The 27,008-nt window shown below is 36.0% G+C and overlaps 1 protein-coding gene across 3 annotated transcripts in view; it reads left to right on the top strand.

Annotated features, from left to right (window-relative positions):
• FNIP1 (folliculin interacting protein 1) overlaps window positions 1-27,008 on the top strand; it is a 143,887-nt gene that overhangs the window by 106,791 nt on the left and 10,088 nt on the right. For all 3 annotated transcript variants that reach the window (XM_029941866.1, XM_029941864.1, XM_029941863.1), the window contains exons 10-14: window positions 647-732; window positions 9,109-9,255; window positions 10,360-10,529; window positions 13,917-15,345; window positions 16,158-16,326. In XM_029941866.1, coding sequence (XP_029797726.1) covers window positions 647-732; window positions 9,109-9,255; window positions 10,360-10,529; window positions 13,917-15,345; window positions 16,158-16,326 — 2,001 coding nt within the window. The remainder of the gene's footprint in view (window positions 1-646; window positions 733-9,108; window positions 9,256-10,359; window positions 10,530-13,916; window positions 15,346-16,157; window positions 16,327-27,008) is intronic.

The following is a 27,008-nucleotide window of genomic DNA, read 5'->3' as shown; positions in this document are numbered from 1 at the left end:
TTTCTGACCTGAAAGTAGTCTGACCTCTTTAACAGATGTTTAAAATTTTTTAAATTGACTTTTAATTATACAAGTGATGCAGAAGTGCATTCCCTTGGAAAAAGCCTAAAAAATTACAAGGTTATTTTGGACATCCGTATCCTAATTTTGATCCCCTTTTTGTATAACTAAAGGAAGGCCTCTCCACCTTGGCTACTTATGTTTTAGGAAAGCAAATATTACTAATAATCTATGATACCTTTCAACAGAATCTTGATGTTCTAGGTTTTATAAAAGGTTTTTTAACAAGCCATTATCTGTAAAATATAAGAGGAAGCCATGAGCTGTTGTTACTGAGTTATCATTGTATCTTGTTCTGTTTGTTATAAAAGAAAAATAGTTTTATCTAATCCAGAAACTGTCAATATCATTTTCTCCTTTGTATTGACATTCTGTCATTTGACAGTTAAAGTAAGAGATTTAACATTAAAAATTTTTTGTTAATGATCAAGGGTACAATAAAGCCACTGTAAATATTTGTGCCTTCTGTACCTCCTTCTAGATAAGGGTGATGTTAGAGTGTTGTGGAAATAAGTGACTTTATGTTTCACTTTTATTTTTCTTCTTTGTGATCAGAGTAAGAATTAACTATTTCATTACTTTCAAGGCTATGAAAATGAGCCGGAGATCAGCTGATGCCAGTCAGAGGAGTTTGGCATATAATCGAATAGTTGATGCCCTAAATGAATTCAGGTATATATTCTCCAGCTTTTCACAATTTAGAGTTTTCTAGTAGTGTACACAAGATTTACTTATTTATTTTAGCTTATTCTGATAAAATTTAATTTTTAAAATTTCCTTGTCCTGTTGCTGAATGAGGGTATATAAATCAGTAGGCCACTGGATTTTAATGTTATTAAATATCAAATGGGCTAGGGATTCAGGCACATTTGGGATTCCTCAGTGGGAATTACACACAGCAAAGGTGATCAGAGGAGATCCATGTTGTAGCAGGAATATGCTTTATGCTCCCTCTTGGGCTCCTAGAGACTGATTAAGTGTATCACCAGTAGTTATTATCATCACTAGTAGTTTATGTCTCTCATTTTAAGAAAAACTGGCTTCATATTTGTTCATTGATGACTGAATGGTCCATATTGGGGCAGGCGTCTCCTGGATTGTTGGATTAAATGGACTATCACATTTTGAACTGAGAACCTGTTATAGTTTGTGCTGTTTCAGGATTGCTGTGGTAAACTGTGGGCACGTCACATACACACATATCTTTTCTTAAAGGATTGGTGTATTTAGTAAATTTGACAGTAAGAGGAAACTCATGTTTGTTTTTACCTTTACTTCTTTCTTATTCTTCATTTTTCTCATACTGTGTTGAAGTAAACCACATGGACGTAAGTCATGTCTTTTTATTTTTTTAGCCTTTCTCAAAATGAGAGACTTCATTGCCTCAACAGTGTTGTGTGTAATTTTTGAAATTAAATTACAGATGACCATTAAGTAGAAATTGCATAGTAAAAATAGCCAATATGGAATATTTTATCATGTTTTTAATTTATTTAAATTTATGGCTGTTATGTAGTTATCATTCACTGATCTCAACTACTGAGAAGGATTTTCTAGACATTCATCTTTTATTTACTATAATTTTTAGGATAAAAGGCATTAAAATATCTTCCATTTTTGTTCATTAAATTTAGTGGTTAGGGAATGTGTAGAGAAAAACAAATTAGAGAAATAAATTTCAACCTCTGTTCTTTCTTAAAAGGAAATAATTTGCACAAGTGAAAATTATAGTGGAGCTGATATTTCTACTATTTATATATATGTTAACATATTAACTATCTGATTAGAACAAAACCTATGTCTTAGATCTCAATTTGATTCTCATGCATTCTTTGTCTCTTCAGACTGTCTTTTAGCAATTTTTTTGTTGATATACGATGGTGGTTAGGTGTTGGGAATGGAGGAGGAAGTATTCTATAATCTTGTGATTTAATCTTAGTTCTTTTTGGTGAGCTTGAGTTCCTGGGTTTTGACCTTCAATAGTGTTTCTTAGCCTTTATTTTTCTCCACAGATGAGTGAGGAATGCCAGTAGGGTAGGTGTTGTCCAAATGCCCTTTTCTTAGGTCAGTTAAGGCTCTGGTATAGGTGAACTTGGAGTCTCAGAGAGCAGATGTTTATTTTGGAGAATGACCTGAGGGCGCTTAAAAATTGTTTCCTCAACACAAAAAGGATGTTTCTTTAATCTTCATCATGGCAATCTGATGGTACTCCATGAAAGTATGGCAGTCTTCCTAAGACCGGTATCCATCAAGTTTTTGTTTTTTTTTTTTTAAATCACTCACTGGTAGCTTATATTCATTGTGCCAACCATTAGTCAATTACTGTTTAAGTATTCCTACAGATATTGGCCCTAGAGGCCTCTGCTTCAGGTAGGTGATATCAACTGTGATTCTTTGTATTTACCTGTTTGTTTCGTTTTCAGGGTAGTGAATTACCTCTGACCTCAATTCTGTGATTTAGCTAAGAAAAGTCATGGATTTTCAGTTTTTTCAGCCTTTTTCTGTGAGGTTTAAAGTCATGACTTCCAAGCTCTGTATGTCAGCTGCATTTGGAAGTTCAGATATTTTTTAATCCGTTTTTATATAAGAACACACTGAATTGAAATAAAAACCAATTGATTTAGTTAAAAGTCAAATTGATTTTGTTTGGAACTTAAATTATATTAAAAACCCAGGTGCCCCTAATCTTCTCAGTTTCTAAATTTAATCTGTAATTTGCTTGAAAGTTCACCCAGGGATTCTTAAGAGTTCTGCTTTTCCTGAAGCAGATACTGTACCTTTATTGTAAAAGAAAGGTGCTATAATGATTTTCGAGTTGTTCCATTGACTTTAGACTGGAATTACTAAAAATATATATATGTTTGAACAATCCTTTTGCTTATTTGCCTAAAACAATCCTGTAATATTCTTTCTGAGTTTCACTTTTAACTATCACAAGGCAGTGAATCTTTGCCCTTGCAACCAAAACTTATATTTCTTACATTATTGAATTCAGTTTTTTCTCTGCAGTCACAAGCTTTGTGGAAAAAGGCTAAAAGAGTCCCTATTTTAGGTCTGAGGAAACTGGCATTGTAAAATTTTAATATTGCCCAGAATTTACAATATGTATGAGTTATAAAATCATTAAAGATGTAGGTCATGATTGTATACCATTCCTTTTGTGTTAGTTTGATTATTTTACTTAAGTCACTATACAAATATGAAAGTCTATGTAAGTCAGTTACGCATTCTACAAAATCTTAAAAATACTTTATAAACTCATAGTTTTTTTAAGGGTTCTATCATTTGAAGTAATTTAATATATACATTTAATCCTTGTTACATATAGATTGTGTATTTGTGAATTCACCTACTTGCTGAAATTTATGACCTCCAAATATACTCCCAGTGTTTTAATGATCATTTGTAACACGTGCAGAACAGTGAATAATTTGAGTAGCCTGATTCCTACCTGAGGTTGAATAAGGTGTTACTCTGCCTTCTTGTTTCATCTCTGATTCTGTAAATAAGTATCCTCTTTGCATTTATTTAGTGGCACTTTGTGTGTGTGTGTGTGTGTGTGTGTGTGTGTGTGTGTGTATGTGTGTGTGTGTGAGTATGTGCGCTTTTTGTTAGTGATTTTGCTATTAAAAATCACCTTTGGGGCGTCTGGGGGCTCAGTCGATTAAACGTCTGACTTCGTCTCAGGTCATGATCTCACGATTTGTGGGTTTGAGCCCCGTGTCAGGCTCTCTGCTGACACCTCAGAGCCTGGAACCTACTTCAGATTCAGTGTCTCCCTCTCTAACTGCCTCTCCCCTGCTCTTACTCTGTCTCTCAAAAATAAATAAATGTTTAAAATATTAAATAAGAAATGAACTGTATCTTATCTCTCTCAGAGTCTGGAACCTGTTTCAGGTTTTGTGTCTCCCTTTCTCTGCCCCTACCCCATTCATACTCTGTCTCTCTCTGTCTCAAAAATGAATAAACTATGTAAAAAAATAAATTAAAAAATATTTTAAAAAGTCACCCTCGAGTATACTGCTGAAATGCTATCTAATGTTCCTAAGTGTAAGAAAGTGGTGATGTGTCTTACAAAGAAAATACATCTAACCTTCATGAATTCATGAGTTATGGTGCTATGGGCTGTGATTTTGGTGTTAATGAATCAGTAGTATATTAAATATGGTATATTTAAACAGAAACTCATATTAAACAAGTTTATGTATTGAAGGGTTGACAAAAATGTGGTGATGAGAAACTCATAGGAACCTGACTGTATTTTCCCTAGGTACAGTGATTCAGTGTTCACTAATTCATTGTTTGCATCAGCTTTATAAAACATTACTGCAAATAATGAGAATATGTCTTAATTCTTAAATTGATTATTAAAAATTAGCAGTTAGATAATTTTTAAAGTCTGTGATTACTTGAGACCAGATGATTAATGAATTTGGGGTAGTTGAGAAGAGGAAGGAAATGATTCACATGAATGCAGAAGCCATGAAACCTAGACAAACAGGAAGCATGTTTAGTTAGTAGTTAGTAGTGCTATCTGGCAAAGATGAGGTTCTTGGATTCTCACTTAGACTGCATATCAAAGAAGACTAAATCAGGCCCACAGTTTACTTCTACATAAAGGAGTCTTCCATTCTTTAGGGACAGTCAGGAAAAATAAGGGGTTAGGTGACTAAAAATTCTTACCTTTCCTCCCACTGAAAATTAGGGCATAACCATTAAGGGAGAAGAAAGCACTATTACTTCTATGTTGTTAATGACAATGTAGAGTTGTGTATAATGAGAGGCACCATTGCATAATTAATTTCCTTGCTTTGTTTGCATTTGATACACTTTGAGGTCATAGTACATAGCCTTAACACCAAAACATTAAAGCTAATGTCCTCAGTGGACCACCGTACCAATGTTAGTGATCTGGCTCTCGCCCATGACACATGGACTTGTAGTAATCCCTAACATGCTTAAGAAACTCATGGAAAATGAATAGATTGGCTCATTCATTCATTTATACAGTGTTTATTTTAATCACAAAGTACATTCACATGGTTAAAGAGACAAAATATGCTGAGGAATCTAATAATGCAAAAGAAATGAACTGTATCCTATCTCTATCATCCATTCTTACTTCCCAAGAATATTGTTTAACTCTTACCCATATCTCTTATTTACCTCCACATTATTAAACAGTATATTTAATGTTGCTATTTCATGACTTATCAGTTTTGGAGCATTTCTATTTCTTGCCATGAGTTTATACCTGCCCGTTGGTCTAGCTTCAGGGTTGCTCTAGCACTAGCTTGAGTTTTGGTAAAAGTTTCAGTTCTGGTAAATTTTTTACTTTCTTTGGTTATTCATTTTCCTTCGTCTTCTCTCTTAATTCTTTTTTAAAAAATATTATTATCTTCTTTTTTTTATATAGTTTATTTATATTGTAGACAGAGAGAGACAGAGCATGAATGGGGGAGGGGCAGAGAGAGAGGGAGACACAGAATCAGAAGCAAGTTCCAGGCTCTGAGCTGTCAGCACAGAGCCCAACACGGTACTCGAACCCATGAATCGTGAGGTCATGACCTGAGCCGAAGTCAGATGCTTTAACCGACTGAGCCACCCAGGCGCCCCGAATTCTTTTTGTTAGTAACTAGCATTCCTGAATTAATCCTTTATGTCTTTTTCATGTATCCCTTATTCCAAATGTATTATTTTCTATTTCCTCTAGAGTCATTGTGTGTGTGTGTGTGTGTGTGTGTGTGTGTGTGTGTGTTTCTGTTTGTGTCCCTCTCTTCTTGGAGGCTTTCTCTCTACATCAGGATTTGGGTTGCCCTTCCATAGCTGAGAGTGAAGCACTAACAATACAGGTTGGGAGTTTTATACATAATTAGGCACAGAACTGGAGAGCTTCACTTTAGGGTGGTGTTTTTCAGCCTGTTTCTATTATCACTTCCTGAAGGAGCGTGTTTAAGACTTTTTTCTCCTAATTACTGTCCTTTCATCCCATGAAATTTTAATATCCCAAGATTTATTGTATGTCTCTTTATATACTACAAAGTCTTTAAATATCAGTAAGGCTTTGAGCACTGGTATTTCTCTGGGCTAGTCAGTTGCTACATCTGTTCTTCTGTCTCTAGTCATTCAGTGGGAAAATAGGGTGCAGAAAGAGGTCATCGGCCATTTATGGACCTTGAATTAGTTTCCCTGTTTACAGTCCTATATAACTCCTGCCCTAACTTTACCAGGCACTTGTGAGTCTCGAGCCTCTTCTGGTTTCAGTGTAGCAGATTAGCTCTGTACAGTGAGCACTGTAACTCACATCATCTACTTACCACTTCACTTAACATTCATCTCTATGTGTTGTGTTCTAGAGTTTTATATTAAATGTGTAATTAAAAAATTTTTTTACATTTATTATTGAGAGACAGAGAGAGAGCACGAACGGGTAGGGGGAGAGAGAGAAGGAGATACAGAATCCGAAGTAAGCTCCAGGCTCTGAGCAAGCTGTCAGGACAGAGCCTGATGTGGGGTGTAAACCCATGAACCATGAGCCGAAGTTGGACACTCAACCGAATGAGCTACCCACATGCCACTTAAATATGTAATTTAAATTTTAAGTTAGAATGGGGTGCCTGGGTGGCTCAGTCAGTTGAGCATCCGACTTCGGCTCAGGTCATGATCTCATGGTTCATGGGTTCACACCCTGCATGGGGCTCTGTGCTGTGACAGCTCAGAGGCTGGAGCTGGCTTCGATTCGTGTATTCCCCTCTCTCTGCCCCTCCCCTCCTCTGCGCTGTCTCTCTTTCTCTCTCAAAAATAAATATTTAAAAAATGTTAAAAAAATTTTTTTAAATCAGATTACTCCCCATTTTTATTTGTTATAGTGATTTATCTGTCAGGGCACCTGGGTGGCTCACTTGGTTAAGTGTCTGACTTCAACTCAGGTCATGATCTTGCAGTCTGTGAGTTTGAGCCCCACGTCAGGCTTGTGCTGACAGCTCAGAATCTGGAGGCTGTTTCAGATACTGTGTCTGTGTTTCTCTGCCCCTCCCCTGCTTACAGTCTTGTCTCTGTCTCAAAAATAAATATTTAAAAAGATTTTTTAAAATCTGTTTTAAAATCCTAAATGGGTGTTAGTATAGGACCTCAGAACTGAAAGGGCTAAACTTGGTGCTCACTTTTCCATCTTATCTGGACATCCTTAAAAGCTTTAAAAATGCACATTTTCAGGCATTCCTAGTTTATATTTGAGTCATATTTTTCTCTGTAAAGTGCCTTTAATTCTTTTCCTTTATTTTAAAGTTCTTAGCCATGGTATTATACCCTATCAAGAACTCAGTGTGACCTGTGTTTGTTACTTTTATCCATTGCAATATATTGTGTTCACGCTGGATTAAGATTCATTAAAACTTGGACAGGCAAGATAAATCTTTTCCTTTTTTTAGATTCTAGGTGTTAGATAATTATGTTTGGGGGTGTTGGGTGGCTCAGTTGGTTAAACATCTGACTTCGGCTCACATCATGATCCCACAGTTAATGAATTTGAACCCCATGTCAGAATCTGTGCTGACAGCGTGGAACCTGGAACCTGCTTTGAGTTCTATGTCTCCTCTCTCTGCCCCTCCTCCGTTTACACTCTGTCTCTCTTTATTTCTCAAAAATAAACAATAAAAAAATTTTTTTACGAATTACACTGAAGTAGATATTAAACCTGTGATGATCTCAGATAACTTTCTACAGGTGTACTTTCTAATTTCGTGGCCATTAGCCACATGTGGATACTTAAGTTAAGATTTTTTGATTCTTAATTTAAATAAAATTAAAATTAAAATCAATTTCTCAGTCATATCACATTTTAAGTGTTAAGTTACCATATATGGCTAGTAGGTGCCATCTTGGACAGCACAGATTCAGAACATTGTCATCTCTGAAAAGTTCTGTCACATAGCACTGTTCTGAGAGTAGAAAGTAGGACACAGTTCAGTATTTTCCAAAAGGTCAACTAGTTTTTTAAGCCTCAACTTTATAGGAGTTGCTTAATCTACTGAGTGTATAGAACTTGGCTGAATAGATATTAATGTGGAAGGAAAATGATTAGTATCTTAAAGGTATCTTGGAAGCCTTAAGGAGAGAGTGCAAGTCATGGGTCTAGCTGTTGTCTAAGTAAATGCAAGGAACAACCAGAAAAGCATCATCATAATTGTGCAATAATACTCTCTTGTGTTGATTCAAGGAAAAACTTCAAAAGATTGAGTCATAAAATACAGAATGCAGATACATTGTCATCGTCTTTCAGAGCTTTACTAACGAATCTCAGCATAGGCAACAAAATGATTCCAATACACTATTGTTTTGAGTGGGTATATGGGTAAGCTATTACCCAATTCAGGATATTTTTCTCTTCTAGTTTGTTGATTATTTGCATTATATTTAAGTATGGCATATACCTTAGAAGCATAGAACTGGTAGGGCTTTAGAAATTATCTCGTCCTATACTTTCATTTTTACAGCTGGAGGAAACTGATACTTAAAGTAGGAACGTAATTAACCCAGTCTTCAGGGGCAAAGCCAGCATCAGAACCAATATATATTGTGTTCATAAGCAGAACATGCTTGTGTTACTGTGCTGGTGACAAGGAATGACTTGATTGATTTTGTCTTCTTGAAAGCTTTGATAATCTATCTGTGAGGCCCAGCCTGACAACATAAACTTTAAGAGTTAATATAATTCTGGGGGGCGCCTGGGTGGCTCAGTTGGTTGAGCGTTTGGCTTTGGTCTCAGGTCTTGATCTCGTGGTTTGTCGGTTCAAGCCCCATGTTGAGCTCTGTGCTGACAGCTCAGAGCCTGTCGGTTCAAGCCCCATGTTGAGCTCTGTGCTGACAGCTCAGAGCCTGGAGCCTGCTTCGGATTCTGTATCTCCCTCTCTCTGACCCTCCCCTGCTCGCGCTGTCTCTCTCTCTCTCTCTCTCTCAAAAATAAATAAAAAACATTAAAAAATTGAGAAAAAGGAGTTATATAATTCTGGGAACTATGAATTTCATAATGTATTTTTCTCTCTTTAGAACAACAATCTGTAACCTTTATACAATGCCACGAATTGGAGAGCCTGTTTGGCTTACAATGATGTCGGGGACTCCAGAAAAGAACCAGCTTTGCCATCGTTTCATGAAGGAGTTCACATTTCTAATGGAAAATGCTTCCAAAAATCAGTATGGCTTTCTCTCTTTTTATGTATCTATCTTAGCTATTATTTACTATAACATCATTATCTAGATTGTGATCAAACTCAATTACAAAAGTGCAATAATTAACTTATTTTTGGAATTATTTCATATCATTAATAACCAAACAATTCCAAAAGATAATTAAGAGATAGGATATGAGGGTGCCTGGGTGGCTCTGTTGATTAAGCGTCCGACTTTGGCTCGGGTTATGATATCACAGTTTGTGAGTTTGAACCTCACATGGGGCTCTCTGCTCTCACCAAGGAGCCTGCTTCAGATCCTCTGTCTCCCTCTCTATCTGCCCCTCCCCCACTCATGCTCGCTCGCTCTCTCTCTCTCTCTCTCTCTCTGCAAAATAAACATTTTTTAAAAATTAAAAAAAGACAGGATGTGGAAAAAGTCCACAGAACATTATGAATAAATTGTAAAAAGATCTTTATATGTTAAAGTTCCTGACAACTTACAGAACTCTCTGAGGCTTCCCATTTTTTTGTGAATTGTATCCACTTACAGTTTCATTCTATAGAAAGTAAATAAAAATAGTCAAACAAAAACAAAACATAAAACAAACAAAGTAAGTGCCAGGATTCCAGTGACACATATTTAGTGTGATATTTTATCATACTCCTTTTTTCTAACCATTTATCAGATTTCTAGAATCCAGATGAGTAATTTAGATGTTTTATTCCTTTAGATGGTAGACAAAGTTTTGCTTAATATTTTCCTTCATTTTCCCATTCGGTAATAAGGAAATGTATAGACTTGGTTGATTGATTAATTTTGCCGATGAAACACTGAAAAGAAACTAGTTTCTCAAATAAAGTAGAATTTTAAATTTTTAATTATGATCAGAAATATCCCTGTGTGAATATTGCTTTTATTTCAGGGATTTTTTTTAACCCTTACCCAACCCAAAACCTTATTAATATTTATTTTCATCCAGGTGATATGCTCTCTTTTCTTCTTTCCTCTCCTTTTTTATGCCCTTAGGCTACATGAGAATATATACTCTTTTTGCTTTATTCTATTGCTGCATTTACTTTAGGTCTAATGAAGGCAATTTGGAATATAACTGTGTTTTGTTTTCAGATTCTTGCCAGCACTCATTACTGCAGTTCTGACCAATCATCTTGCCTGGGTTCCAACAGTCATGCCAAATGGACAACCACCTATAAAAATATTTTTAGAAAAACATTCCTCTCAGAGTGTGGACATGTTGGCAAAGACTCATCCATATAACCCACTTTGGGCACAACTAGGTATGTATGAAAATCCTTACACTATGCATAACACTTAGACTTTTGTGTAACTGTCTAGAATTACTTTATAGCAAAACCAAAAATAAGTAAAATATTCTCTTTTACTTCCTCCATTCTAAAGCACTTCTTTATTTATCCTCTCATGTCTTACCCCTATATTAAGTGGTATTGCTTCCTTAGGGATAGAGAACTGCAGTGGGAGCAAGAGAAGTAGGCTGGAGACTGGCTTACTAGTAACTTCAGGGTCTTCTGGATGTTTTACATTGCATACTCTGCCTGGGAAGCATGAATCACAGTCGTCTGTGACAGCTAGACTAAATCTGGTTAACTGAGAGGCAGTCCTTGAGGTTCTTGTTTTCCACTTTTATTTGTGAGTAATTTTGCAAAATGTTTCCCCTAATGCCAGGCCCCACTAAGTAAATGGTAACTGAGGAGAGAGAGAGAAAATAGATGTGTTGACAGTCACTAGGGAGGCATTGTAGCATGGTGCTTAAAAATACAGGCTGTGAGGACACCTGGGTGGCTCAGTTGGTTAAGCCTCTGACTTTGGCTGAGGTCATGATTTCACCGTCTGTGAGTATGAGCCCTGTGTCAGTCCCTGTGCTGACAGTTCAGAGCCTGGAGCCTACTTTGTATTCTGTGTCTCCCTCTCTTTCTGCTTCTCCCCGACTTAGTGGATCTGTCTCTCAAAAATGAATAAACATTAAAAAAAAAATTAAGGGGCACCTGGGTGGCTCAGTCGGTTAAGCCTCCAACTTCGGCTCAGGTCAGATCTCACATTTGTGAGTTCGAGCCCCGCGTTGGGCTCTGTGCTGGCAGCTAGCTTAGAGCCTGGAGCTTGCTTCTGGTTCTGTGTGTCTCCTTCTCTCTCTGCACCCCCCCCTCTCATGCTCTGTCTCTGTCTGTATCAAAAATAAATAAAACATTAAAAAAAAACGAGAACTTAATAAATTAATGGAAAAAAAACTAAATCCTTGAGACAAAAACAAAAACATTAAGATTAGCTCTTAAAGTACCACTGTATTAATATAGTTATTTAAAAAAAAATTAAAAGTACAGGGTGTGAGTTAGGCAGACCACATTTGGATTATAGTCTATTTACAAATTGGGGATCATAATAATAAAAGATAGTATATACTTCATGAAGTTGTGGAAATTAAATAAAATAATACGTATAAAGTGCTTAGAACAGTTTCAGGTAAACATGGCAGCTCTTACTCTGTTGCTATTAGGGCATGGGGCAGGAGTCCAATGAGAATATTCTGATGACTTGATAGAAACTTCCCTTAGTTTGTGTTGATGAGTAAGCTTGCCGTCTAGGCAGGTGGTCATGTAACTTCTTCCTGTAACCTCCCTTCCTTTCTCTTCCTTCACTCTTTCCCTCCCTCCTTTACTTTTGTCTACTTAATCGAAGAATGATTGACATATAGCAAACACGTATATAAAATATACAGTTTTGTAAGTTTTTGATGTATATGTCAGAATATGAATGCCTCTGAAACCATCACCAAAAGTTTCCTCATGCCCTTTTGTAATCCCTCCCTCCTCTTCCTACCTACTCTCCGCAGTCAGCTTCTTTTCCATACCCAGGCAGCTACTGGTCTGCTTTCTGTCACCATAGATTAGTTTGCAATTTCTAGATATAAATGGGATCATACAGTATGTTTTTTTATGTCTTTTTTCATTCAACATAATTATTTTGAGATTCACCTATGTTGTATATATTACTAGTCAATCCCTTTGTTATGCTAGGTAATATTCCATTGTATGGATATTAACTTTTTTTCAAATCAAGTATTCAGCGGTATTTTTTTATTTGGACATATTAAATTTATTTTCAATTCTACAATCATTTATTGGGTACATAATATATATAAAAATATATTCTTTGCCCTGTGCAAAGAATATTGGAGGGTATAAAGGTGAAATGTAGTTCTTGGCATCAAGAAGTGGACAGTTTATTACTGAAGTAATAAATATGAGAATAATATTAACAACAACAACGAGGAATTATCCTAAAAAAAATATGAGGATAATTCAAAGAGGAACTCTAAGAGAATTGAGAAGTTCGGTGAGAGTTCAGTTAGGGAAGTTTACTTTTGCCCCAGAGAGGGTGCTTGGGTGGGAAGTTTGGAGCGGCAGAGGTACAGCGGAAAGGGCAAGTCCTTAGCACGAGGAAAGGGGTCTTTGTATTAAAAGTGCTGAATAGATTCTGCGTTCTGGTTTATGTGGGACTTTGTGTGAATAATGATGTAAAAGGTAACTATAAAGACAAACCTGAAAAAGTGAAACCAGTCATGAAAGTCTCACTTGCCATGCCAAAGCAGTTGGTAATTTGTGGGAAACTTTGGAGTAGTTTTGAACAGTAGCTTGCTGGTATTAAAGCCAGTACGAAAGGGGAAGAAATGTCATTATATTGTTTATAGCATACTTTTATCTGAGACCTGTTTATGTTTGTTCCTATAAAAAGCGTAGAAGTTAGATTATGAAGTGTATATACAGACAACTTGCTAAAATTGAATTAAATTTAAATTAATGGCTGCATTCTCCATTTTGAAGTATACTTTGGCACCTGTTTCTTCCTCTAATTTGAGCTCTAGCATAAATACAGAAATTACATTGATGACTCTTAGGTTCACCTCCTCCCCTTTTTTATGTAAAGGCTATTTATGTCTTGTGTGGATATAAAAGTGAAAATGAACCACATGCCTAGGTGTGTTGCCCTTTCTTTTCCTCTTAAGATAGGTAGATGTCATTCTTCTGGTCCTTTTGGTCTTTACTGAGTACTCAACCCTTTAGGGAATGGAAGGGGAACTGGGCTTTTAAAAATTAGGGAGCTAACTCGGGGTTCTCAGTAGGCCAACAGTAGTTGTTGTTCACAGATGTGATTTAAATCAGAAAGGTTAGACATGTATTGTGACTATTCCAGTTCTGCTCCATTCGACCACTGCTTCCTTTTCTCCTTGCTCCCCACTCAATGTTACACTTTCTCTTCTCTGCTTTGGATGCAGCTATAGAATCCTTTTGCACATAGTCCTTAGGTAGAGCTTCTCTACCCCACTGAAGTGCTCTGTGTGAGGACTGGCACACACTGTATTCTTGGTAAATGTGACGGTCACAATTGACTCTTTAGTTGAAGTTTCAGAATCAGTAGCTGCTTAAAGAGGATTCTAGAAAATCTCTCTGTTCACCTTTCTCTTTGGTTAACAAAGAGATTCATTCATCTCATCCTGTCCTCCTGAATAGTTACTCGCCTATGAAAGAACTAAGAGTAAAGCCTGAACTAGCCCTCATACAATAAGAGTAGCTTCCTGATCATTGAGAATAGCCTGCTTAGTTAGTTACAAGAATAGATGATGTGTCCATTAACCAATTTTTCTATTTCAGGGGACTTGTATGGCGCTATTGGCTCTCCTGTACGGTTAGCAAGGACTGTAGTGGTTGGCAAACGACAAGACATGGTCCAGAGGCTGCTTTATTTTCTTACTTATTTTATAAGATGCTCTGAACTTCAAGAAACCCATCTTTTAGAAAATGGAGAAGATGAAGCCATCGTTATGCCAGGGACTGTAATTACTACCACGTTAGAGAAAGGTGAAATAGAAGAATCCGAGTATGTGCTTATCACAATGCACAGAAACAAAAGCAGTTTGCTCTTTAAAGACCCAGAAGAAACAAGGACTCCTAATTGTAGCTGTAAATATTGCAGTCGTCCACTCCTGGGACAAAATATAGAGAATGTTTCACAACAAGAGAGAGAAGATATTCAAAACAGCTCTCAGGAGCTGCTAGGAATTTCGGATGAGTGCCGGATGAATTCTCCCTCAGACTGCCAAGAAGAAAATGCTGTTGATGTTAAACAATTCAGAGATAAATTAAGAACTTGCCTTGACACCAAGTTAGAGACAGTTGTTTGCACAGGATCTGCTCCAGTAGACAAATGTGCCTTGTCAAAATCAGGCTTAGAGCCAGCGGAGGAAACATGGCATAGCGAGGAATTGCTGGGTTCAGGTAATCACACAGGCAAAGTGTTGAGATCCACGGGAATGGTTGTGGAAAAAAAACCTCCAGATAAGCTTGTGACTGCTGCATTTTCTTGTGAAGCATCCCAGACAAAGGTTACTTTCTTAATTGGAGATTCTATGTCACCTGACTCAGATACTGAACTCCGGAGTCAGGCAGTGGTAGATCAGATTATCAGGCACCACACCAAACCACTGAAGAAAGAAGGAGAGGCTGTTGTTGATCAGCAGCATCAAGAAACTAAACAAACAACTAAGGACCAATCCGGAGAGTCTGATATACCAAACGTGATTTCTGGAGAGCCCTGTGAACTTCCCTATTGGAATCATTCAGACCTGGAAAGCATGAGCTTATTTGATGAATATTTTAATGATGACTCAATTGAAACCAGGACTATTGATGATATTATTGCAGTTAAAACAAGCACAGACAGTAAAGAACACTGCTGTATGTTAGAATTTTCAAAAGGATTGTGTACAACAAATAGCAAACAGAACAGTGAATTTTGTAAATGTGTAGAAACAGTTCACCAAGATTCATGTAAAACCTGCTTTCCTCAGCAGGACCAAAGAGATAAACTCTCCATTCTTGTCCCCCATGGGGATAAAGAGAGTTCAGAGAGAAAAATTGCTGTAGGAACTGACTGGGACATTCCAAGGAATGAAAGTTCAGACAGTGCCCTTGGGGATAGTGAAAGTGAAGATACAGGTCATGATATGACTAGACAAGTCAGCAGTTACTATGGAGGAGAGCAAGAAGACTGGGCAGAAGAAGATGAGATACCTTTTCCTGGGTAAGTAAGAAGTTTTAACCTGTAATAGACCCTCTCTAAATATGTACCATTCTTTTGTTAAGGTGGTCTCTGAAGGTTAGTAGTAACTAATATAAAAGAAGAGATCATTGTCCTGGACAGATTTCTCTTTTATTATCATGTGCTTTTACTCATAGGAAAGATTAGAGGCTAAGCCCTCCAGGCACCCCAGAAAGGCTCAATGAAGACATTAAAGACAAGTATGTTTGTGTGTGGGAGATTCTTTACTCCTTAGGAGTTTTCAAGCCATTCAGGAATGAACTATGCCCCCAAATATATGCTGAGTCCAGCACCTAGAGAGAGGTAATCGTGGAGAAGGTGGGAAATGGCTATTGGAAATAAATTTGGCCAAGACTAAAAGGAAAACAGGGAATGTATACTCTCAGTCAAGAATACAAGGAGGAGATTCGTATTTGAGAAATGTTATATTCCAAGCTTTGGGTTTGTGGTGTATTTAACTACTGTGTTTTCATGATGGTTTTCATTTTCTGATTGTATTATGAATGTACTACATACACAATCCTAGGACAGCATTCCTAATGACTGTTATGAAAGTTTTACACTCACCTCATTACATAGTTGTTCATCTACCCTCTTTACTTGATAGAAAGGAATATTTTGTGATCTGATTGATCATTAGGCCAGTTTTTACTAAACAATGATTTTACTCTGAGTATATTTTGTAGAAAATGATGGTACTAGAAATATGGAATGCTAGAGTCCAAAAAGTTTTTTATTGATAAAATATGTTTATTACTAATAATATATGCCTTCTTTTGGGACTTTTCTTGCAGGTCAAAGTTAATTGAAGTGAGTGCTATTCAGCCCAACATTGCCAACTTCGGGAGGTCCTTGCTGGGCGGCTACTGCTCATCCTATGTGCCTGACTTTGTTCTCCAAGGAATTGGAAGTGATGAGAGATTCCGTCAGTGTCTGGTATCAGATTTGAATCATGCTGTGCAGGTGAGTTACCTTCCTGCTCTTGAATGTATTTAGAATGAACTGTGTTAACCAATAGAACCCCAAATTATTTTATATTTTTGGCCATACTTTACTATGTCCCACAGTCATTGTACTCTGAATCTGTCACTTTTCCACCTGCATGTTTGTGCTTGTCATTGTGAAAGCAAGTAGAGAGTTTCAGGAATCTATGCAAACAGAAATATGAAATACTGAGACTATTATATGTATTCCTAGACGTTCAATATCAGATCATATATGATATTTAAAAATTGCAAATGCTTAAAATGTGAGTGCAATTACTTTCTTAACTTCATTTTCAGATTGTTCAATGCTTATATATAGAAGTACAATTGATTTTTGTATATTGATCTTATATTCTCTTACCTTGCTGAACTCATTTATTAATTCTTGTAGTTCTGTGTCTGGATTCCTTAGGTTTTTCTACATACAGATTCATGTCATCGATGAATAGACAGTTTTACGTTTACATTTTACATTGAATCTTTCTCGCCTGATTTTACAGGCTAGAGCCTTCACTAGTGTTGCATAGAAGTGCTGATAGTGGATATCCTTGTCTTTTTCCTGATAATAGGGGTAAACGTTGAGTCTTTGAGTATTTAGTATGATGTTAGCTGTAGGATTCTAATAGATGGCCTTCATCAGATAGAGAAAGTTTCCTCCTATTTCTAGTTTTTTTACCCTCCCCACCTTTAAATCGTGAATTAAATCATGTGGCGTTTGTTTTGTCTAATATTTTTTCTGTGCCTACTGAAATTATCATTTGGTTTTTCTTCTTTAAATTGTTAATGTGATAGATTACATATATGTTAACCAACTCTTGTATTCTTAAGAAAAAAAATCCCTCTTGGTCATGTTGTATAGTCCTTTTATATGTTACTGGATATGATTTGCTAATATTTTGTTATGGATTTTGGAAATCTGTATTCATGAGGGATATTAGGCTGTAGTTTTGTTGTGATATGTCTGTCTAGCTTTAATATCAGAATAATACTTGCCTTATAGAATGAGGTGGGACATATTCCCTTCTCTATTTCCTGGAAGAGTTTCTGCAAGATTGGTATTATTTTTTTCTTCAAATATTTAGTAGAATTCACCTGTGAAGTCATTTGGACCTGGACTTTTTTTTTTTTTCCCCATAATATTTTATTGTCAAATTGTTTTCCATATAACACCCAGTGCTCTTCCCCTTCAGTGCCCTCCACCATCACCACCGCCACTTTTCCCCCTTCCCTGGACCTGGACTTTTTAAAATGAGAATTTTTACATTGCTGATTCAGTTTCTTATGCCAGATCTATTCCAGTTTTCTATTTCTTCCTGAGTTGGTTTTGATAATTTTTGTCTTTCTAGGAATTATTTGCATTTAAGTGATCTGATTTATTTGTTGGAATAAAATGGTTTATAGGATATACTTATAATCCTTTTAATTTCTATAAAGTCATTGGTTATGCCTTTTTTTCATTCCTGATTCTTATAATCTTTGTTTTTCCTTTTTTCCCCCCTCCTAAAAGGGGAATATTAATATTCCAGAGAAGACTTCATTCATGGCTTGACCTTATTTTTAGTTATTTTTGGCCCATATGCATCAAAGATAAGCAGGCTGTGGCCCATGGAACGAATAGGCCTGCTTTTTGTAAATTAAGTTACAGTGGAACATGACCCACACCCATTTACATATTCTGTGACTATTTTCCTGCTTCACCAGCAGAGTTGTGTCACTGAAATAGAGACCTTATAGTCCTTAAAGCCTAAAATATTTTCTGTCTTGCTCTTTATAGAAAACATTTGCTGATTCCTTATCCTTGTAAATTTTCTTAATCTTTGCAAGGAAACAACTTTTGTTTTCACGGATTTTCTCCATTTCTCTGTCTTTTGTTTCATTGTTCTTTATCCTAATCTTAAAAGCTTCCATTCTGCTTGCTTTGGATTTCATTTGCTCTTTTTGTTAAGGTAGAAGTTTTGGTTATTAATTTGAAGTGTTTTTTCTTTACATGTATAGGCATTTAGCTCTAAATTGTTCTCTAAGCACTACTGTACCCAAAGCTCATGAATTTAATATATTGTTTTTGTTCTCATTCACTTCAAAATCTATTCAGATTTCTCTTGCCTTTTTTTTGACTCATGGGTTATGTTTTAAATCCCCAGATATTTGTAGAATTCTTAAATTTCCTTTTCTTGATTTCTAAATTAGTTCCATTGAGGTCAGAGAACAGACATTGTATGATTTTAGTCCTTTTAAATGTATTGCCTTGTTTTGTGGCCCAGCATGTGGTGTATCCTGGAGAATGTTCCATGTGTAGTTGAAAAAAACAGCTTTTGTTGGGCAGAGTGTACTATATAGATTTCTGGTCAAGTTGGTTGATACCCTTATTGAGGTTTCTACATCCTTGCTGATTTTCCGTCTAGTTGTTCCATTGTTTATTGAGCATGGAGTATTGAAGTCTCCACCTTTGTTGAATTTTCTGTTTCTTTCTTTAGTTCTATGTCAGTCTAATAATTTTTTTTAACAAAACTTTCCCCTCTTCCCCTGCAAAAACAACATTAAAAAAGAATGGAGAGAGCCAACTGGGAAATCATGAGTGAGAAAATAGGGCTCAGTGAGCAAGCAGTCCTTTAATTATTATCCAGAAAGGTCTAACCCTGCTGTGTTGGTAGTAAATTACCTAAAGTTGTAAACTTTGGTTTTTTTATTATATAGTAGGGAAATTATGAAAAATCTAGATTAAAAACAAAGTTTGAAAGACAACTTCTCAAATTTCATTTTTTAAAGTTTATTTTTTTTATTTTGAGAGAAAAAGAGACAGAGGGAGTGTGTACACAAGGGAGGGGCAGAGGGAGAGAGAGAATCCTGAGCAGGCTTCACACTGTTAGTTAAGAGCTTTACATGGGGCTTGATCCACAAACTGTGAGATTATGACCTGAGCTGAAATCCAGAGTCAGATACCCAATGAACTGAGCCACCCAGGCACCCCAAAACTGATGTTCTTTATATTTACAAGCCATCTTGCTCAATCCTTTAACACTAATCAGATAAATATTTACTAATATACTATGTCCTGAACATGGTGCTAATAGTCCACGGGATCTATAGAGGAAAAAGAAAGTTTCTGATCTCACTAATGGAGGAAGTTAGGGAAGTATATGAATAAGGATAGTACAGTACATAAAAATAAATGCCTAAAAAAGATAATAAAAAGTAATTTAATGCTTCATAGGAAAGAATTTATGTCAGTTAATGCTATTTGTCCTTCAAAGTACAGCATCCATTTCTGCTTTTTTCACTTCTGTCCTCCCGGTGCCTGATGTAGTATAGAGTAAGCATTTGTTGAAATACTTGGTTAGGAAATCAAGTGTGGATCCTTCTAATGCTCTCTGTGTCCTCTTGTCTTTCTTTATGTCTGATCTCAGTTATTCAGTCTCTTTTTCTCTTCATCTGTACCCGTTAGCATATACTCTGTTCTTTGGTATTGTCTCTGAAAGCCTGGCTTTGGGAGGGGTGACTGTCTCCTCTTGAATACAAAACATTTCTGTTTTAAGGGTTTTTACCTTAGGAATAGAAGGAATACTACTAATAATAAGCATTTAGTTTTATTGTAGCCTTAATATGTGCTTTAATATATATCCTGAGAGTGGAAATCCAGAGTTGGATGCTTAACCATCTGAACCATCCAGGCGCTCTAGGTTACAGAAAATTTAATGAGAAAGTGAAAACTAAAATGCTAAACTTATCTCAGAACTAAGAGAGTGAATCTTCTGTCATTCATTTTTTTCTATTCATGTATAATGTTTATATTTACTGATTTTAATTACTGTGTGCTCATAACTTATGAACATTTAACACACATTTAACATGAGAACTATTTCTCATGCACCTATATGGAAAACCATGGAGGAGCTTTTAATACATAAATCATAAGGATAGTACTTTAAAAAATACAATCTTATTCTTCTGAACTATATTAGTGGAGTGTCTTTTCTTTTCCTCCTCAGTTTCTAAGAAAGGCATTTTTATCATTACCAAATCAATATATTTACTATACAAAACACTGGAATGTCTAGGAAGCTAAAAACAAGTTTCCCAGGTCTACTCTTCAGCAGCAGACATTCTTAATACAAAACCTCTTCCAATCATTATGCCGTATGTGGCATCTGATAAAACCCAGACCTTGCTACTTCCTATCTGTGAATCCTAAGACAAGATATTCAATCTTATAGAACCTAGGTTTCCTTGGCTATAATGAAAGCAATACTAATATTTATATACCAGAGTTATACTATGTGGTGTGTTGTTTATATTAGGTATTCTGTGTCTTATAGCTTGTCATTGTTATTATTCTATGTGTGTGTATATATGTATGTGTGTGTATACACATCTTATATATGTACATAATTGGGGATTATATGTATATACACATATATATACACACACACACATTTTTAATATATAGTATATATATGTTTATATGGTTTTGATCATTTTCCCCCCACAAACTTTATTTTTATCTAGATTTGCCATTATTTTTCTGCTATATAGGAAAGCAATAAAATTTACCTTTTTATGTATAAATACATTTTTGTATATATTATACATGTATATAAAATTCATGTGTATCTATCAGTATATATACACTGTGTACATATATGGTATTAAATTTAATTTTTTTAAATGTTTATATTTGAGAGAGACAAAGACAGAATGCAACAGGGGGAGGGGCACAGAGAGAGGGAGACACAGAATCCAGAATCTGAGGCACACTTCAGGCTCTGAGCTGTCAGCACAGAGCCCCATGTGGGGCTCTAACTCACGCACTGTGAGATCATTACCTGATCTGAAATCAGACACTTAACCAACTGAGTCACCCAGGTGTACCTATATTTAATGTTTTTAATTCTGCTTTTGTTAGTTAACAGTTGATGTAAGAGAATTTCCACATATTATTAACACTTTGTAAATACTGGTTTTAATGTTTATTGGTTATTCCATTATTTTGCCATATGGTTAGTTTTTCTAACCATGCTCCTATTGCTCAATTTTTTTATCCAGTTTTATTGTAAAATATAATTTACAACATTAGTTTAAGAAGTACAACATAACAATTTGGTATATGTATATTTTACAAAATGACTACCACAGTAAGTTTAGTTAACATCCGTCACCTAATGTAGTTTGTTTTTTTTTTTTGTAATGAGAACTTTTAAGATCTCTACCCTTAGCAACTTTCAGATATAATGCAGAATTGTTAAGTATAGACTCCATGCTGTACATTACATGTCCAGAAATTATTTATCTTATAACTGGAAGTTTGTACCTTTTGACCAACTTTACCCATTTCTCCCTCACCCTGGTCAACCACCAATCTGTTGTCTGTTCTGTGAGTTTGGGGTTTTTTAATTTTATATATTTGAAATCATATAGTATTTGTCTTTCACTGTTGGATTTAGTTCACTTAGCATAATGCCCTCAAGCTCCATTCATATTGTTGCAAATGGCTGAATAGTGTGTGTGTGTGTGTGTGTGTATCACATCTTTTTTTTCTTTTTTAAACTTTTCCAGTTTATTTATTTTGAAAGAGGCAGAGTGTTAGCGGAGGCAGGGCAGAGGGAGAGGAACAGAGAGAGAATCACAAGCAGGTTCCATGCTGTCAGCGTGGAGCCTAACATGGGGCTTGAATCCACAAAACTGTGAGATCATGACCTGAGCCAGAATCATAAGTTGGGCGCTTAACCGATGGAGCCACCCAGGCGCTCCCACATCTTCTTTATCCGTTCATCTGTTGATGGAAATGTAGGTTGTTTCCCTGTCTTGGCTATTGTGAATAATGGTGCAATGAACGTGGGAGTGCAGATATTTCTTTGATCGCCTGCTTTCATGTCTTTTGAATATATGCATACCCAGAAGTGGTATTGCTGGATGATATGGTATTTCTGTTTTTGATTTGTTCAGGAGCCTCCATGCTGTTTGCCATTCATTCCTGCCACCAGTGCACGCCCTTGCCAACACTTGTTACCTTCTTGTTTTCTTGATAACAGTCATTCTGACAGGTTTGAGGTGATATCCCCTTGAGGTTTAGATTTGTGTTTCCTTAATAATTAGTGATGTTGAGCACCTTTTTATGTATCTGTTGGCCATTTGTATGTTTTTTTTTGGAAAAATGTCTTTTCAGCCTCTCTACCCATTTTTTAATTAGATTGTTAGGGATTTTTTCCCTTTACTTTTGAGTTATGAATTCCTCATATAGTTTAACTTCTTATCCAATATGTAGTTGAAGGTATTTTCTCCCCTTCCATAGGCTGCTTTTTCATTTTGCTGCTGGTTTCGTTTGCCGTGCAGCAGCCTGTTAGTTTAGTTTGCTTTTTATTGCCGTGGCTTTTTGGTGTCAAATCCAAAAAGTCATTGCCAAGACCAGTATCAAAGAGCTTACTTCTCATGTTCTTCTAGGATTTTTATGCTTTTGAGTCTTCTGTTCAAGTCTATAATCTGGTTTGAATCTTGTGTATGGTGTTTGATAGGCAGGATCTGGTTTCATTCTTTTGCATGGGGCTGTCTGATTTTCTCGGCACAATCTCTTGAAGAGAGTATCCTTTCTCCATTGTATAGTCTTTTCTCATTTGTCGTAAATTAATTAAGCCTTATGTATGAGTTTATTTCTGGGTTCTCTGTTTTCTAATGCTCAACATTTAAAAGGTTTTTCTTTCTTTTACTTTTATAAATAACATTGAGACTATTTCTGTATTGTAGGAATTTAGGATTATTTCTTTATGCTAGATTCCCAGAAATGGGATTATTGCCCATTTTTTAAGATTAGGATTATTTTCATGTTCTTGATGTATATTGGTTAGTTTCTTCTCCAAAAGGCAATGCCAGTTTAAACAGCTGTTTCCAGTGTCTCTAAGACCTGTTTGCTCTGCAACATTGTGGGTCTCATTTTTATTTTGAAAGCTAATTGAACAAACTGGCTAGTTTTGAGGATAATACATCAAAGTTGAGTTGTACATTTTTAGTTTAAAAGTGCAATTTATAAGGCCATGTTTGAACACTTAGTAGGCAGCTGAATGATTCGGTTTTGTAAAGGGGTGGTGATGTGGGAATATCTGCTAGAGAAGAGATTAGAGAGTTTATGTATGGACATTCTGGAAATGCCTGGGAGAGAAAAAATGACGCTGGTAAGATTGAGGATGAATGTGTACTGTAGAAGTTATGAAACTCAGAAAAAAAGGTTTAAGAAAAATAAGGCTTCATGTGGCACGTGGGGGGCTCAGTTGGTTAAGCATCCGACTTTGGCTCAGGTCATGATCTCATGGTTTGTGGGTTTAAGCGCTGTGTTGGGCTCTGTGCTGACAGTGCGGAGCCTGCTTGGGATTCTCCCTTTCTCCCTGCCCCTCCTCCATTCATGCCCTCTCTTTCTCTCTCTCTCTCAAAAATAAATAAATTTAAAAAGAAAAAGAAAAAGCAGGCTTTATCTTTACTTTTTCTCATGTAAATTACTTTCCATTTTATGACTCCAAAGTATCTGAAGCAGGAAACAAGCTTAATTAAGGTGGAGGAGGCCACGACGGGGTCCCAGTTACTCCAGTCTTCTTTTCTAGAAGTTGATGATGAAGAGGAAGACTAGGATTATTTTAATTAAAATTTTATCAGATTAGGACATTGCATATGACAGTCCATTAAATAAAAACAAGCAATCAAAATGAATGTCAATGCTTCCAACTTTGTTTTTTTTTTTCTAACAACTTCTAAAACAAGTTTGATTTGAATTATTTCTGATCATAAGCTTGGGATTTAGGCCCCTCTCACTTGGGAGAGGGACTCACTGGGACTATTTTCCTTTTCCTTTCCTTTCCTTTTCCTAATAAAAAAAGTAGCTTTTATAGATTTTGTTTAGATACATTTAACAACAACAAGTAAGTAAATAGAGAGGCAAACCGAGAAACAGGCTCTTAACTATAGCGAACAAACTAGAATGGAGGTAGGAAGGGAGGAGGGATGAAGTAGGTGATGGGGATTAAGAACGACACTTGTGGTGAGCACTGGGTGTTGCATGGAAATGATTCATCATCAGATTCTACACCTGAAACTAATATTACACTGTATGTTAACTAACTGGAATTGAATAAAAATTTGAGGAGAAAAAAGAACAAAAATAAAAAATCTTAGCCATGTGCCTTTTGATTGAAGGGCTATAAAGTTAATTTCTAAAGTGGTTCATAACCTTTTAAACAAGGTATGTTTTATAGTAGTTTCCCCATTATCTGTTCAGGCATTTTCTTGTGACACTAATGGGTGTACCACCCTCATAATTTTAATCGCCTAAAGATGTCCACTGCTTTTGAAATTAGTATCTGCCTTTAACAGTTTGTTATTCCACTTTGGTTTTTTGATCATACCTCCTGCCTTATTTTTCTTTTATAACCATAGAAATATTTATACTAAAATATATGTTTATTGTTATCTTTTTTTAAGTTTTATTTATTTTGAGAGAGAGAGAGAGAGAGAGAGAGAGAGAAAGAGACAGCGAGCATGCGTGTGCATGTGAGAGAGTGGGGGAGGGGAAGAAAGAGAAAGAGAAAAAGAATCCCAAGCAGCCTCCTCCCTGCTGTCAGTGCAGAGCCTGACGCAGGGCTCCCTCACAGAAATTGTGGGATCGCAACCTGAGCTGAAATCAAGAGTTGGACACTTAACCAAATGAACCACCCAGGTGCCCCTGTTACCTTGTTTCTTGAAATGTATGGTATACCTTACATCTTTAGATGTACATACCATTTCCAGAATTTTATTTCAGTAATTAAGTTGATGAATTGAAAAATGTTACATTCTTCGTAGAAGTTGAGCAAGAAATATTTGAATACTATTTTATAAAAACAAATATAAACTTAAGAGTCTCGTGGAAACTTTGCACAGTGTATCTTTCCAGGCTTTTTCTTTGCTATTCTCTTTTTGCCCACTTCTCAATATTACTTTTCACTAATTTAGTCACATGCATCTACTTCTTTCTTTTGCATCTTCTCATGATACTGTCTCTTACGGAATTATCTGTATTCCTCTCTGATTCTTTACCAGCAGTCCAGTCCATACTTAAACACGTCCCCTTCTACTGTAAGGCTCCTAACCACACAGAACCATTATTGCCCTCCTCTCTTCCCCCCGCCACTTGATGCCTGTTTTGTCCATTACACATATGTCTTTTTATAGCCCGTTGTATTTATTTTTATCTCCCACACAGGACTGTGAGCTCCACTGTCTTTGTTTACTTAGCATCAAGCCAAAAGCTTTAGTCAAAGTGGTTATTCATTAATAGAGGCAACGGGATATCCTTTGGGTGTGCCAAACCTGGATTTCCCAAGGAGCAAACCTACCTTTTTTGCTGTAAAATATGGTATCGGACAAGTTTGAAAGGAAAAAGGCCACTGGGTTAAAGTATTTCAAATGACAGTTTTTAATCTCAGTGTTATTGGTGCTATTCCCATATGGCCAGTAGTAAATAATAAATAAATAATAAATAGTAAATAGTAAATAAATCCTTAGCTTTTCAAATATAGAAAGATATTGAAATATTGGGCTTGTAGGAGCATGGTTTCTGTTTTCCTTCTCTTTTACTTTAGGACTGTTACTTCTTTTTGATAGTAGTGCTATGTACTTTAGTGTTGTTTTTGGTCTTTGTGTATAAACTATGAGAGGCCAAGGGCACAGCCATGTGCCTTGGTCCCTTTAATAGTATATGTTAGTTAAAAGTATTTTTCATTTTGCTTTAAACTTTCTAATTATAAAAGTGTCATTTAGGTAAATGCTCTGATAGAAATCCAAACAATATAAAGATACAAAAAAGCAAAAAGAAACCCTTCTTCGTACCTTTTTCCATACTCTTCACAGAGATCTTCGTGATAGAGTTTGAGTATTTTCATTATTTTCTTTACACATTTTCATTTAGATATAGATATGAATTTAAAAAACATAACTGGATATAACATGTATTGTGACTGTATAAGCATGCATGTGTCGGGGTGTTTAATGGCCTTTTTTTCCCTACTTAACTACATATCTTGGAAAGTCTTGTTCTTGCTTGGTGATTTGTTCCCTTTTTAATCACTATATTCATAATGTGGATGTATATTAGAGAAAAATAAGAAAACTAGGGAACATAAGCAGCAAGGTTTTCATATAATCATGTGATAGCCCTGATGTGCTCAAGCAAATCAGTGTGTGACAAGGTGGGATAGTTAGCACAGAACCTTACCATTAAGTTGTTCATGTGAGTTCCTTTTGGGGCTATTTTTAAATGTTTAGCTTTTTCAAGGTAAAAAAAAATATTTTCTTTCAATTGCTTGACATACAGTTGGCCCTCAGCAAAATCACTGAATGATCAGAAGACTGGTGACAGTTAACTTCTGGATTAAAGAATACAAAGTTAAGGGCGCGCCTCAGTGGCTCAGTGGTTAAGTGTCCAGCTTCGGCTTAGGTCATGATCTCACAGTTCATGAGTTCAGGCACCATGTTGGGCTCTGTCCTGACAGCGTGGAGCCTGGACACTGTGTTGAGTTCTGTATTTACCTCTCTTTCTGCCTCTCTCCCACTAAAAAATGAATAAATATTCAAAAAAAATTTAAAGAATACAAAATTTGGCAAACTGATGGTTACCAGAATGGAGGTGGGTGGAGAGATGGTTGA

The sequence above is a fragment of the Suricata suricatta genome, chromosome 6 (genome assembly GCF_006229205.1).
Source record: "Suricata suricatta isolate VVHF042 chromosome 6, meerkat_22Aug2017_6uvM2_HiC, whole genome shotgun sequence".
In the NCBI taxonomy this organism is placed as follows: Eukaryota; Metazoa; Chordata; class Mammalia; order Carnivora; family Herpestidae; genus Suricata; species Suricata suricatta.
This window is presented reverse-complemented; position numbering and strand designations above follow the sequence as displayed.